Here is a 15,580-nt window from a genome sequence, read left to right on the forward strand (position 1 = left end):
TTTATTTATATTGATATCTTTTATTTATTTATAAATTTTACATTTATGCCCCATTTATTACTATTCAAGCTTAGCTTGAAAGAGTATTCAAAAGATGTTATGCTTAGTCATATTTTCTTTATGCTTTCGGTAATGTACCCGTGGGGGAATCACTTGACTCTTGACTCTCTCACAGTGATAAGACAGTCATACATAATATATTTCAATACATTTGAACTTTTAGCTATTCATATAAATATACTTTTAGTTCTTTCTATGTAACAGGTATTTACCCAAGACCCGTGTTTTTGCGTTTTTTATTGTAGCTCTCGTCATTTTACTGCATTTCTCCAAGTCATCTATTGCCAAATTCACATGTTGCCATACGAGAATGTTGACAAGCTTGCATGTTGCCAAAGTCTTAATGTTCCCAAACGCAATTGTTGTGAAGCCAATCAGTGTTGCAAAGCGCGAATGTTGCCAAGCGGGAATGTTGCCAAGCGCATGTGTTGCCCAATGAAAATGTTGCCAGACATAGACTCATTCATATCCTTCCATACTCTGGGATTACAAATCTCTATAATTTCCCAGTTTCTATCAGTAGATAAGATTCCTTTATATATACATTTTATTATAGATTTACGTTTATTGAACATTCCCTCACGACAGACATTTACATTTTTACTCTTTAATGGGTTGGCGTTTAGTCGGCTTCTGGGTCTTTACAACGGCATGTTTCGTCGTCTTTTTCACCTTGCTCTCTTGGACACCCACCTTGAACTGAAGTTTCTCCATGAGAGTCATCTCCGCTTCAGGTTTCTTGTGCAAATCTGCTTTGCGACTAATGCGCATCTTCTGCACCTTGATGGCGCTCTTCTTTTTCTCTTGGCGCAAGCGCAGCAGCTCCAGAGCACTCTTGTAGATGGCTGCATGTTCGACTTCAATGTCCGGAGAGATGATAAGCTCCTCGCCCATTGATTTGCCTACTTCGTAGAGCATTTTCTTAAAGTTCGCCTGATCCTTGTCCGTGAGCAGCGTTATGGCAGTGCCTTTCTGGCCAGCACGCGCCGTACGACCCACACGATGTATGTACGTCTTGATGTGACGCGGCGCCTCGTAGGATACTACGACGTCCACATTCGGCACATCAATGCCTCTGGCCAATGCATCCGAGCAGACGAGGCCGTGAATATTGCCACGAGCGAATTCCGAAAGGCGATGGCCTCGCTTTGTTGCAGACATTTTGGCGGATAGCTCTTTAACACGTATCGTCGAGTCCTTGAACAGATGAACGAGCACACAGGCCAAACGGTTGGCTGTGTCGGCACTGTTGGTAAAGCACAAAAACCGTTTCCAATTATTTAAAAGCACCATGGCATACAGCGTAAGTGGCTTCAGTCGCATTTCCGTCACGCAGTACTGTTCCGTTAGTTCCGCAGGCGTTGTATATTTGCCAATAAATGTACTGGTCTGATCAGGCAGTTCTCCGTTGTCAAGTGCAGGCTGTAAAACTGGCATAGTAAGCGTCGTGGTAAAGAGCTTGGGCTGGAACAGACGCAAGTTCTGCAGCTTCTCAGGATCCTGGGAGAGCGTGGCCGAGAAGAGCAGCTTATGCGGCTGCTTACCCCAACTATTGAGCAGCTCCTGGTAACAAAGCGGCGCCTGCACACCTGTCAGCAGTTGATCAGCTGTCGATCGGACATGAGCATCCAGATGATAGAGCCAGTTTTGGAAGACAGCGTCCATGATACGATCCGCCTCATCAATAACCAGAAATTTTAGGGACTTTAGGCAGAAGCCCTTTGTGGCATGCAAATGGTCCACCAAACGACCTAAAAAATATTGAAATGCGAATTAAAGAATCTTGTGTGGCAGTTAATTTCACAACTCACCTGGCGTAGTGACCACAATGTCCACCTTGGAGTAGTAGACACCCTTATACTGTTCCACTAGCTTGTCCTGCTCATCCTCCAGGCGATGCTGCTTGGATAGCAGACACACCTCCAGCTCTGTCAGGCTGCACAGTGCGCTGAAGACTTTATACACCTGTAAAGCCAACTCTGCTACAGGTAACACCACCAAGGCTCGCACTTTGCATTGCACTCGCTTGGCCAACAGCTGGACAATGGGTATGGCAAAAGCCAAAGTCTTTCCACTGCCAGTGGGTGCCGAGACGCAGATATCCCTTGGTCGAAAAGGCTCGGGCTTAGCTTGCGCCTCCAGTATCCAAGGAATAACGGCAGTCTGCACCGGAAAGAGACGTTTGATCTTCATTTGCTTTAGTGCACTGCGGATGTATTTCTCCAGGTAGGGCAGCTGTTTAATGGATGCGGCATCTGCCTCCGCATCGGCACTGTCAGCTGCTTTCAAACCTCCTTCGATAATTGTGGGATGTGCCAGCCAAGCTGGCAATACCATTTCCACTTTTGGTCGTTTTGCCGCTGAGGCATCTGCTCCGAGCACTTGGAAATCATGCGAAGGCTCTTCCTCCGTTTCTTTGGCGTCAGCAGATGTTGTTTCTGTCTGTTGCTCTGTTGCATTTTCTGTTTGCACTATTGTTTCCACAGCTTTAGCTGATTGTTCTGCTTCTGGCTCTTTTACTGTCGCCTCCTCGATGTTTTTATGTTTCCGTTTACGCTTTTCAGCTTTTTGCAGAAGCTTTTGCAAAATTTCATCTTCATTTGCCGCCTCGCCACTGCCTTGTGCCAGTTTACTCTGATCCTCGGTGTATCTGTGAATATTAATTATAAATAAATTCGTATGTATTACTAAAAAGTTAATTTTATTTACCGATTTACTGTGAATAATTCCATTTTATTCAACAATTTGTAAAATCCGCGCACGTGTTGCCAGTTGTTTACGTTTTGGCAGTGCAAAGTATCGACTTATAGTATCGATACTCGAAAGTCTCAATTAACATCGATTTCATGTATGGCATATCGATAAGTGAATTTATAGTAAATGATAACGGCGCGCTATTTAAAAAAATACCCATATTGCATCAGTCTCAATTATTTATATTTTATGATATTTAACTCTAATTAATAAATCAACATTAATAGAATATAACTAATATCACTCACCACTGGTTATTTCAAGTCTGCATGCATTAAGTGAAATTATTCATTATTCATTACAGATAATTTCATTTTTATTTATAGCAATAAATTTGTAATATTCCATTTAACGAATAAAGAATGTTAATATATATATAATACGAAATTCAAATATAAATTAGCTGAACAGCGTTTGACACAATATACTAGAATAATGAACGTTTCTATTAATAAGTAAATATTTGTAGTTGTATTCGTAGCTGCCTTTACCAAGGGAAAAACATTTTTAATTAGTATATATGTATACTTATGGTTTTTTTTTTTACCGTCAGTATTGACGTGTTTACTGTATCGATGCGTGTATTTAACTATCTCAAGTTCTGCGCATGGTGATTTTTTTCGCGTTTGCAATTATGAGTCATTCAAGCCAGCTTCCACTTTAAGACGTCTTCACGTGTGTACCAAAAAAATCACAATCTTTGGCGACAGCACTGTATAAATAAACAACAACAACAACAAAAACCGGTTGAATAAATGCGTTGAGTGCGTTTAGTGCCAACAAAATAAGACTTGGCTAGTCCAAATGATCATTAATCACTGCAACAGGTATTAACATAAACTCAAATGATATGGTAATCGGAGAAATTTTGCAAATATTCATACAGTTTTGCATTCATTTAATCGCTGATAGGAAATTTTTTGATTTAAAAATAAAATTGTTTAAACTTGATACGTTTTGGCAAATTACATTGAATTTTATTCTGCATACAGTTGTGAGAGTAGGCGTGGCAGTGGGTTAACGGCCTGAATGACTTACATTAAAGGCATGTTTAAGTGTGAAGCACGTATAATAAGAAAAAGGCTAAAAATAAATAAAAATACAAACTTAAAATAAATGGAGTATTTATAAAACCACAAAATGCGGTAGGCTCAAGAAATCATTTAACATGTCAATAAAATGCGATGGAGGAATGATTACCAGAATTATAATTGAATTGTAATTGATTGAACGATGCTATTTTTCATTCAAGACGGTAGAGTTAAGAATATAGCAAAAATACAATTACAGCCGTCTAAAGCTATTTTCGTTTGATAAATTTAGCTGAGAAGTTGACCTTCAGCTGACCTCGACTATCTCGCCTATCAATCTACCCTAAGTCTCTCTTACGTTACGTCATGGTTACTAAATCCTGTTGGCCTGTCCTATTAACTCTACCACTTCTTGGTTAATGTGTGGCTTAAGCTTGGGAAAAACCCAGCTCAAGCTCTGCAGCATCGACAGGTAAATGAATACTACTCATATATATTATGAGCTTGAATGAGTCTGTTATTTTTGTTTGTTGGCCTGAAGACGTGGAAAACTTCTCGACTTCTGTGCTATCTCAGCGATAGTGAAGTCCATTGATTGAATTGCTTTTCAACATGTTTTCTCACTCGCTCGCTGGCTCGCTCACCTGTGCTGATGCTCCACATACCGTTTGTTATCTGAGCAACTGATGTAGCTATCTGTCACTTGTTCAAACAGAGATCTGTTTTCGCCTGTTCCCGAATAAAAGGCAAATGAAATCAATTGGAAAAGTGTGAGAGACTAGAAAATTGGCATAACAATTAGATCTATGGCGGTAACTATTCCATATTCAAACCGAATTTGAATACCAAGTACTTCATGCTAACAGCTATAATTCAAATTAATTTATTGTTTATGCTTATAGATGCGAATGCACGCGAAATTTATACGGGAGAGTGAGAGAGAGAGAAAAAATAAAAAACCAAAACCAGATGATGACAAATTTAAATAATTCCATTGGAAACGCAACGCCCATTGCGTGAATCGTCGCTGTCGTCGTCAGATTGGGGATTTCTCGCTCATCTCACTAATCCAGCAGGCTACCGGCAAAACACAAAATAACAGAAACAATAAAAATATAACTAGCAACAGCAATAACAACAACAACAACAACAACACGCACACCTGTTGCCGCTGAGCGCAACTCGTTCGGAGGTGAGTTTCGAACGCTCGTCGATTTGCGTTTTGTTTTGCTTTTGTTTTTGTTTTTGTTTTTTTTATCTCGTGAGTCGTTCTCAGCGGGCGTTCATTGTGCTTTAAATGCTAGGATATAAAAGCAGCCGCAATCATTCGCTAACGTTTCGCTAACGGGCTCAAATCACAGCCAAATACAAAACTTGAAGCGCGCGTCAAGTGGGGCAGCTCGCAGAAGTCAACGGAATATTTGAACGCTGAAGTTGCTGCAGAGTTGTGTCAAGTGTAGTGCAAAGGATCAAGTGTGAATCTGAATACAAAATATATACAATAAATACAAATTACACATAAATCAATAAATATTAGTTAATATGTGGCTTAAACTAATAAAACTAGCGCTCTTTGCTTTGGTGTTGGAGCAGAGCCGTCGCTGCATCGATGCTGCGTAAGTTAATCTGGCATTAATCGAAGCTTAGTTAAATACAAAATTAACTGAAGCTTCATTTGAATTATTTACCATGTTCACGGCTCAATATTGACCTTAATTTTGTGTGTAAACGAATCATGCTGCTTATCTGCAGCTGCATTAAATTTTTATAGTCATAAAGTGCAATTGTTGTTATTAATTTAAATTTACCAAGACATGACTTGTTCGTAAATTATAAAAATGATCATATATAAATGTATATGAATTTTGTCTTATTTATTTATTTATTTTTTGTCTTACAACAAACAATTCAGCTTGGCTGGTTTTATTTCAAAGAATTGGCAACATATTTAACAGCTCATTGCCAAAACCTGAGCTTCATATAGGTTGATACCAATGTACGTATGTATGTATGTATGTTGGTCTGTCTTTATTTATAGCCAGATAAACTGGTCACATTTTGCGTGTCAAACCTTGTTAATTTGTTGACAAATTATAATCAACCAAAACCCAAAAAGTTGTTAAATAGAAAGGTCGCTAAGAGACGAATTGCAAAAAAGTAAATGTTATGCTAATCAGATGGAAACAAAAAATGTTTGGATGTTCCAAGTTATGACAGCTTAGCAGGAGTAGCAAGGCAAAAGAAAGGGTCAATTTATAGTCAATAGCTGAATTTTGATAGAGACTAAATATATACATACATTTCTATATACATATATGTACATACACACAACTTATCCAATTCTCTTCTTTGCTTCCTTTTGCCAACAGCACCGTGGAAAATCCAGCGAGCAGTAGACGACATTTTCCTAAAGATTTTCTCTGGGGCGTTGGTTCGTCCTCATATCAAATTGAAGGTGGTTGGAATGCAGATGACAAAGGCGAATCAATCTGGGACCATATGACACACAAAAGTCCTGAGAAGATAGCTGATCAATCGAATGGTGACATATCATCGGACAGCTATCATCAGGTAAGGCATAGAGACAATAGCATCATAAAAACTTCTAATTTGAATGATGGTGGCATCATGGCTCAAGGGTTAAAGTTGAGGTAATCGAACTGGAACTATAATAATAATAATATGTAGTAGCGAAGCGGACCTATTATACTTCATTTATACAGCTACCTCGCCCACACTTAAAATTTTCCTCAGCCACTGGCTTAGTCATTAGCAATACGCATTCAATTCATTAATCAGCGTAATAATCTGTGCTGAAAACAAACGCTGAGCAGCTGTCTGAGATTTGTCCGCCCTCCCTCTCTCTCTCTCTATCTCTCTCTCTCTCACACGTGCTAACTGAGTGCACAGGTGTTTGATTTACCTGTGTCACTGATTCCGATTTATGTCCGATATTTAATAAACTATGCAAATTCCGCTCAGTCAGCTGCACTTTGTTCTCATTTTTGTTTGTGTTTTGTGAGCTTCTACTGACATCTGCTAGTTAGTTGAACTAACTTTAATAACTATGACAAACGATCACTAAATGTCATGCTCCATTGATAATTTAGCACTAATTGGCTCTATCAATGCGCTGTCTTGCAGATTAAATACTTAAGTTGCTTTATGAATTGGTATCTAATGAATGGGCAATTATTAATCCGTATCTACAACTGCTCAAAATTACCATAAAAATGTATTAAAGCTAGAGTTAATCGCGATTAGAATTTCGAGTGAATTAATAGAGAGCATTTAGAGATCTGATTTGCAAAGTTGTTGAAAGATAATTTAGAAAAAAAATTATGCAAAAATGTATAGTAATTAAATTAATTAAATATATCTCAAAAATTTTAATCTTAATAAGAAATTCGAATATCCCCAATCCTCCATGATGAATAAAAGTTCTGAAGCAAATTCTGAAGATTGAACCTACACAGAAATTAATTAGAGCTAAATCTTGAAAATCCACCAAATACAGATCAAGAGGAAATGCTTGGAATTCCTATGCTCGTTCTCGCTATAAAGAGAGCATATTGGTTTCATTGAATTTACACGTTATTGACGTTCAATAGAAACTTGTGTGTTTTGTCTAATCTAATAAAGTGTTTCTTAGCAACGCCCACTTTTGGCGTGCCAAATCAAAATTTACTTTATCTTTTACGATATAAATATGATTATATAAATATTATTTACGGTGGTCTTGAGGCAAGCGATTAAAAATTTGACATATATGTCCGAGTGTATGCCACACCTGAATTAAAGTTTCTAAATTATTGTAGATTCGATCGATGGGGCGTGGCTGAAACTATATCTATATCTCCCACTTTGGAACAAATTGTGCAATTCATTAGCAGCTCACCTGCTCTAGAGAAACACCTATAGATTAATGGGGCGTGGCATATCTGATTAGAAAATATAATGGTCAGTTCTTAATCAACATTGACTACTGGAAACTGGCCTCAGATCGTATCCTGTAGCTAAAACTAATCAAAAATATGTCGATTATCGAATGCCGATTAGAATCTTTCAAAAGCAACTGCCGATTTGGTAGATGCTGACAAAAAGATATGCCAGATATGCTAGATTCCGAGCAGAGGCGGTCAGGGTTATTCTCGAGTATATAAACAAAATAAATATGAATATAAATCTGAATGTGAATATGACTATGAATATGAAACCTGCTTGGAGCTGCATTGTGCACTTGCGTTGCTGGCAATGTCATCGGGCATGTCAAGTGGAGATTACAGTGGGATTGAATGAGTGCCAAGTCGTCTAGCTTATATTTAATTAGTGATAAATCGATTTGGCACAAGACATGAATGAATGCGAGCTGATCTTAATGGCATGCCGTGTCAGGCCTGGCCACGCCATGCTGGCATAATATGCCCACTTATGCCACTTAGAGCCAGGTGTTTAGCGTACTCACCTGAAAGGCGAACGCCCCTCCCGAGCATTGTCCGGGCCGTAGTCGTAGGCCAACAGCTACCGTAATGAATTGTTGTAGCAATGCGAAAACACACAAAATTAGCCAGATTGTATTGCAGTTGGCAAGCAGAACAACAAAACGAATCAAATCAGATCTCACATCCAAGCCAAATGACCATATGGTGGTTTGCATATGTCGCCAAACTGTTTTGGGGTCAACTGGTTTTCTTTTCGGAAATACTTCAGATTCTTGACCACAAGTCAGCCTAACGACAATCGAACAATTCTCTTTAATTGCAGTGGCAACGCGATGTGGAAATGGTGAGGGAGCTGCATGTGAGCACGTATCGCTTCTCGCTGTCGTGGCCCAGGATAATGCCTGGGGGCTATATGAACCACGTGAGCACGGCGGGCATCAAGTACTACAGCAACTTGATTGACGGCCTGCTCAAGTATAACATTACGCCCATGGTGACCATCTATCATTGGGATCTGCCGCAACGGCTGCAGGAGATGGGCGCCTGGACCAATCCAGAGATAATACCGCTGTTCAAGGACTATGCACGCCTCGTGCTGGAGATGTTCGGCGATCGCGTCAAACTCTGGACGACCATCAATGAGCCGTGGCATATCTGCGAGCAAGCCTACGGCGTCGACTTCATGGCACCCGCCTACAACAACCCAGGCATCCCCGCCTACCTGTGCGCCCACAATCTGCTCAAGGCCCACGCCGAGGTGGTGCACATGTATCGCGACGAGTTCAAGCACCGTCAGGGCGGACGCATCGGCATCACCCTGGACACATCCTGGCCAGAGCCGCGCGATCCCGACTCAGCTGAAGATCGCGAAGCGTCCGAACGTGCCATGCAGTTCTATGTGGGCTGGTTTGCTCATCCGATCTTCTCGAAGCACGGCAACTACCCCAAGGTGATGATCGAGCGCATCCGCAATCTGAGCAAGCAGCAAGGCTTCGGAGCACGCTCGCGTCTGCCCGAGTTCACCACCGAGGAGATCCATCGCATCAGAGGCACCTCCGACTTCTTCGGCATCAATACCTACACCACCAACCTGGTGACACCCAACGGGCACAACAATACTGGCAAGTTTCCCATACCTTCGTTCAATCACGATATGGGCGTCGTCGAGAGTCAAGCTGGCGTGGACTGGCCCGGCTCTGGATCTGTGTGGCTTAAGGTAAGTCAGCTGCGCATTATAATTAAGTGGGGAACGGGTCACGAGTCGGACTCGCTAATTAGCTGGGATGAGCTAATACCCAAGTGGGTTGGCCACAATTCGATTTATGCACTAAGTGAATGATGGACTAGCTCGCCAAGGGTGGCTCGCCACTACTTAGCCATGATTAAAATTGGGGTGGATCCCAGTCGAGGGTGGTGGCTGTGCAGGTGCGCGAGTTCAATGAACCACAAAACAGATTTACCTACCAGAAACTCCCTTCTTCATCTCGCTCCCCCGCAGGTCTATCCCAAGGGCATGTACAATCTGATAATGTGGATACATCGCGAGTACAATGCACCGGAGATCATTGTGACTGAGAATGGCGTCAGCGATCGAGGCGGCCTGGAGGACTATGCCCGTGTGGACTACTACAATCTCTATCTGTCCGCCGTGCTGGACGCCATTGAGGATGGCGCAAATGTCAGTGGCTACGTTGCCTGGAGCTTGATGGACAGCTTCGAGTGGAAGGCGGGCTTCACCGAGAAGTTCGGCCTCTATCACGTGGACTTCTCGGTGCCCGAACGCACGCGCACTCCGAAGATCTCGGCGCGTGTTTATGCCAACATCTGCAAGACAAATGCCATCGACTGGAGCTACAGGCCCACGCTGGACGAGAAGCAGCTGGTCGTGGCTGCCCGACTGCCCGCCGAGCAAAGCTCAGCTGCAAGTCCCGCTACCCTAAGCTGGAGTTTAGCCTTGCTGTTGGGCGTGGCAGTCTGCCTACATCGAAGAAGCTAAACTCTCTATCTACAGAAATTGTTGCAAGTATTTGTACTCATAGTATTTAAGTGGAATGTATTGTGTATATATGTATATGTATGTATATATGTGTGTGAATGTATATTTAGAAAAGATAAATCCAAATTAATAATAAACAATTGTGATATTTGCAAGTTATTCAAATGGATATTAGCTTTTTTTTAATACCTGACGAGGAATGTGCTCGAGCCAAGTCGATTTCAATAGATGATATCACAGCTGAGCCAAGTTAAGGAACTCGCAGTTGGCTATTATAATAGAACATAATAATAATAAAACTGTAAGAGGTGAAGCTTTATGTTATTTGAGTGATTTCGAAAGTGCCCAGAACTGTGGAGCGCTCAAGGACAAGTTCTAAGCTTTAGAACAGAAAAACACGCTCAGGTGCGTCGTGGCTAATCGGTTGTTAACAAGCTAAGAGCAAAGTCATGGCCACAAATCAAGTTAGGAGCAGGCTTTCTACAGCGACACAATCGACTTGGACAGATCGAGAAGTCAAAGACATTTTCCATACGGCCCATCGAGCAGCCCAGTGTTTCCGCCTAACTAAATCATAAATGCAAACAAACTAATTCAGCCCAGCCTTTTGTCTGAGCATTAGGCATTAGGCATTAGGCATTATCTAATATCCATTCACCATTATCCACAGCACAATGGGCCCCGAGATCAGATCGTGTTTATGTAATGCCCCCATAGATCAATGCTTGGGCCACAGCTGTTCTCAGGGCCCAGAGCTCTCCACTCATTTAATTGTAGGGGCGTCTGGAGCTGTGCGCATGAACCTGAATAATAAAACACATTTTAGCAAAAATGAATTAAATTAATAATCATGATAATCTGTGCATATGCGATATATGTAGGCAAATTGTCTAGAAATGATCCCGAGTTATGGTTCTAGCTGTAGTTCTGGCTGTGGTTCTGACTCTAGGCTAATTCTCATCGTTTCTTTTCATATGTCACATCCGCTTGCAGTCAACAAATCAACAGATTTGCTTTCAATACACGATAATGACATTGTCTTGGTGTGCGTGTGTGTATTGTTTGTTGTGTGTTTGTTCCTAGTTGACTTTCAAAGCATTTCAGCTGACCAGAAATAGAATCAACGCTCGAGACGGAACCAGAACCAGTTGCCTTTCATTTGGGCAGCTCCTACAGCATTCAAACTCTTTTATACCCAGCAAACAAACTGGCAAAAGGCGTATATAAGACATCACAACAATCTAACTGTTCAATTTGACAATAGTTTGATTGATCTAGGCGATGGGCAGAGCCCAGAAGTAGATGATAAAAGTAAATATTCAATTTGCTAGACATTTGAATGAGACATATGCAAGACTAAATGACTATTATAACACAAAGATTTCATAGAGTTATAAATCTTAGAGTTCAAGTGAACAGCATATCCAACAGTCGGTTAAACTCAACTGCAATGCTTTTGCGCTTCTAATTTATATGCATTTCGTTAGATTTATTGTTTCGGTCACACGAAAAGTTTGCCATAAATTAAATAAATGTAAGTATACCTACATATATATGTAGTTCGTATATTTATATATGTATATACACAACTGTAAGTGAAAAGTAGGAAAACCGCAAAGTGACAAACTCAGCTTACAGGCAATGTCAATGGCAGTAGGGGTTCAGGTAAAACTTTAAACAGTCTCGACCTCAGCTGCACCTGCTGGCAAGAGAGTCACGAATCATATATGTATATGTATACAAATATATCTAGATATATGTACATACTTATAAATATATAATCAGCGTCGGGAGCATTATTTGTCTGAAGTTTTTATCAGGCTATATAATGCATGGCAGTTATTATGTTAACGAATTATGTCATTTGTCTTTAGCTCTGTCTAGGTGCTTCTCTCTCTCTCTCTCTCTCTTTTTCCCTCCTTCACTCTGATGACATTCTTAGTTGTTGTACAAAATAGCAGTTAAAATAGTTAATTTCGCTTATCTCTTATCAACTAGCAAGCAACAAGCAGTTTGCTCAACTGTTTTTGAAAACTTGTTATTTAATTAAAGAACTCTGCCACAACAATGCAGCCGAGCATCTCTGTTACATCAGCTGCTGCTTTACAAGAGAATCTCGCTGTTGGCTAAATGAAGTGAAACTTTGTTAAAAACAAACAAAAACAACAGCAATTGGCAGGCCAACAAACAAGATGCGGCGCACTGCAAGTGGGAAAACTTTTTGCGGCTGATGAAATTTTACAAGTGTTTTACATCAGTTTTCATGTCGGCGAAAATATTTTATGCAGCACGAACTGCTGCATAACGAATGCACGAACTGTTGCAGAGGCAATAAAAACGAGATAAAGTGGGTAAATAATAAAGAATTGTGCTGCCAGTTGAATTCTTTAATTACATATATTACAAGCTCTAATTATTTTGTTAATAAATCACTTTAAAAGTTGTCTGTTACAATTCGAAAATTTGTCTGTTAAGCTCTGACGCCTTATGTACAGCGACTTGTATGTCAAGTTAACATAAATGCTGCGCTTGAAAGTAGGCAACAAAAATTTTGATTTCAGTTATTTTACAATCGATCCCTAAAAGTAGGCAATGAAATATATTTATAAAAAATATAAATTAAGAAAAAACTAAATCAAATTGATAAAAATAGCTTAAATTCATTTATTATTTTTATCAGTTCTATTAGAATATTTAATACAACAAATTTTATATATGTAAGTGCACATATTAAAAAAGCTGACAAACTCCGCTCAGTTTCCGGCTCGTAAAGCCTGTTCCTTGGCTGCTTAACTTCTCAACCTCTCAACTGTCCGGCAGCTGCTTTTGGGTCACGTGCTTGGCAGCCTCTGCTGAGTCATTTATCAAACATTTATAAGACCTCATTGCACTTATTGAAAATTAATACGGATTAAATGCCACAATAAAGCAAAAATCAGCACACATGCTGCATGCAGGCCAACCGAACTGGCACGCCCTCGATAAACCGTATTTAATCCTGCGAACAGGATACTCAAGCAGTAGTCAAACAGCTGCGCAGCCAAAACGTGCTGAGCGCTGAAAAACTATTGACAGCACTAGCAAGGATTAAAGAAATAAATAAATGATTAACTGCAAACAGGGGGAAATACCGTAGAGCATAGAGCATCAAGCAGAACAGAATAGATTAGATCTGCTGGCTGGCAGATTTCTTAAATATAGAAAAATGATTTTTCAATAGCAACAAAATAATAATGCAATAACAATGTGCACACTGATTGCGTCTGTGGCTAATTTGATTAACATTTACACCCAAAATTAAATCAGTGAGTGTTTCACTCTCTATGCGGGCGCCTATAGAAAGTGCCACAAACATGATATTTATGCCATTGAATAACCCTTTATCAGCGGCCAATCAAATTTTAATTTCACAATTGTCAACATGGAAATCGAATAAATAAGTGTTCGGCTTTGAGTACGCTGATTGAAACATTCAGCATTCGTAGAGTCAGCCACTTTGCAAGTGTTTCTGCCCCCATGTGAACAGCAATTCAAGTTTCGGTCATTCAGACAATCCCCCCTCATGCCGAGCTCCACACTGCGTTCCACAATATTACATTAAGACACTTATGCACCAGCACCCTCGGTAGATACGGTTTATGTCGATAAGCAGCCCATAAAGTATCGCTGGGCTGTGCTTTTGTGCACTCGTTAAATGTTATCCATGTCAATGGAACTTGGAAGCTGTCCCCGCAGTCGGTCGTAATTGGCGTGGACGAGCGAAGCTTGGGAGTTCAGTGGTTGGTATTAGGAAGCGCTACTTAAATGGCTTTATAGCTATAGATGTGCACATTAAAGATATCCATTCAATATTCTTAGCATATAAATTGCTTCCGTTGTAAATCTACTGCGAACTTTGCTCTCGGGCATGGGAAATGCTGTAATTTATATACATATCCATACTTATATTCGATATCAAGCAGTGCGCGTGGAAAACTAAACTGGTTAACAGATCCTTCAGAGAGCGGGGAAACGGGAAACGATTCTCAGCTGTAGGAAAAAGTCATAAATTACGAGAAAAAAGGGATCGCATAAGGAAAGGAGCGAAATGCTCTGCCCGGGGTGGTTCACAAATAGGGCCAAGAAGAACGTGCCAAGTTCGCCCAGGCAGCTGAAAAGTTGACTTGGCACTGCTCGGCGAGTTCAATGCACTCCACCAATCTCAGTCACACAGCGCCTAATGACGAACCAATTATATGAGCACAAGACGTGGCTCGCTGCCTGAATGATTGCGCAACAAATTGCGCAAACGAGCTGCTCTTAACCTCTTTACAGACATCGTAGAGCCATAGAACCTGGTGAGATGTGCCTACTGCAACTGTACCAAATTTGGCTGACAACAAATTGGAATTGGAATTTGGAAGTGGAAAAGCAAACGAAGAAAAACAACCACCGTTGATGTCGCTGCCAATGCCAACTGTGTGGCTCAACTGTGGCGCTTGCGCCTGCGCAGCTGTTCCAGATCTCGGTCATGTGCTGGGAGAACGTCGCGCGCCGCTTTGTCTGAAATTTCACGCAATGCTCAAGCGACTCATCATCAATTGTGATTATGTGTGTGCCTGTGTGTGCGTGTGTGTGCGTGTGTAACTGCTTATTGATCGATTGTCTTGATATCGCATTTTTATTGTTGTTTGTCACTGCGAATGCGCCACCATTGCGAACCCATGAATGTGCCCGGGGGCAGTGGTGCTTAGGGGTTGCTCTTCTTCTTCTTGCTGCAGTTTGCACTGCAGTTGCAGTTTTTACTATAGAGGGTAGCTTTTCAGTTTTCAACCCTTAGCAGTGGGACGCACAGCTCAACCGGGATTGCGTTTCGGATATCAAATTCGAGGATTTCCATTATGTTGCGCATCGTGTCACAAAATGTATATATAAATTTCCATTATTTGTATATTTTGATGGCCAGAAATTCAAGTTCATTGATTTTTGCATGATTTTTCACATTTGTTTTTATAGCTCAGCTGGAATATGTTCCACAGATTTATTGCTTAAGGCATCCTGATGACAAGAGCTGTAAATATATGATTGATAAAATCTATAAGTATTATTAGCATAGGATTGTATATCGAATGATATACGTAGCTTGTTGAAATTGCTTTGACTGCTATTGTCTATAATTCCTCTTGCAAATGCTAGAAGAAGCAAAGGAGTAGATTTAGTTTAAAGAAATTTAGCATATTATTATCTTATTTGTAGATTTGAAATCCAAAGAAATCTAGTCAAATAGCTCCTAGTTAGGCAGCCTCGATTAGCTCTCT

General features: G+C 40.5%; 2 protein-coding genes across 2 annotated transcripts; one reads left to right on the forward strand and one right to left on the reverse strand.

Moving 5' to 3' along the window:
* Positions 1-601: 601 nt before the first annotated feature.
* Positions 602-2,879, reverse strand: LOC6582519 (probable ATP-dependent RNA helicase Dbp73D). The gene is made up of 3 exons (XM_032731004.2): positions 2,770-2,879; positions 1,872-2,710; positions 602-1,811 (listed from the first exon to the last, which is right to left on the reverse strand). Exons 1-3 carry the CDS (start codon positions 2,790-2,792, stop codon positions 661-663), a joined length of 2,013 nt encoding a protein of 670 aa, XP_032586895.1. The 5' UTR covers positions 2,793-2,879; the 3' UTR covers positions 602-660.
* Positions 2,880-5,167: 2,288 nt separating this feature from the next.
* On the forward strand, positions 5,168-10,452 carry LOC6582520 (myrosinase 1). The gene is made up of 4 exons (XM_002008185.4): positions 5,168-5,461; positions 6,215-6,416; positions 8,610-9,503; positions 9,786-10,452. Exons 1-4 carry the CDS (start codon positions 5,388-5,390, stop codon positions 10,281-10,283), a joined length of 1,668 nt encoding a protein of 555 aa, XP_002008221.1. The 5' UTR covers positions 5,168-5,387; the 3' UTR covers positions 10,284-10,452.
* The last annotated feature ends 5,128 nt before the right edge of the window (positions 10,453-15,580 follow it).

This window comes from Drosophila mojavensis, unplaced genomic scaffold, assembly GCF_018153725.1.
Source record: "Drosophila mojavensis isolate 15081-1352.22 unplaced genomic scaffold, ASM1815372v1 contig_74, whole genome shotgun sequence".
NCBI lineage: Eukaryota > Metazoa > Arthropoda > Insecta > Diptera > Drosophilidae > Drosophila > Drosophila mojavensis.

Coding starts and splice junctions, on each gene's coding strand:
- LOC6582519 (XM_032731004.2), bottom strand. CDS start 2,792: ATGGAATTATTCACAGTAAATCG. Junction 2,711..2,769: donor GAATTATTCACAGTAAATCG/GTAAATAAAATT, acceptor TAATATTCACAG/ATACACCGAGGATCAGAGTA. Junction 1,812..1,871: donor CATTGTGGTCACTACGCCAG/GTGAGTTGTGAA, acceptor AATATTTTTTAG/GTCGTTTGGTGGACCATTTG.
- LOC6582520 (XM_002008185.4), top strand. CDS start 5,388: ATGTGGCTTAAACTAATAAAACTAGCGCTCTTTGCTTTGGTGTTGGAG. Junction 5,462..6,214: donor CGTCGCTGCATCGATGCTGC/GTAAGTTAATCT, acceptor TTTTGCCAACAG/CACCGTGGAAAATCCAGCGA. Junction 6,417..8,609: donor CATCGGACAGCTATCATCAG/GTAAGGCATAGA, acceptor CTTTAATTGCAG/TGGCAACGCGATGTGGAAAT.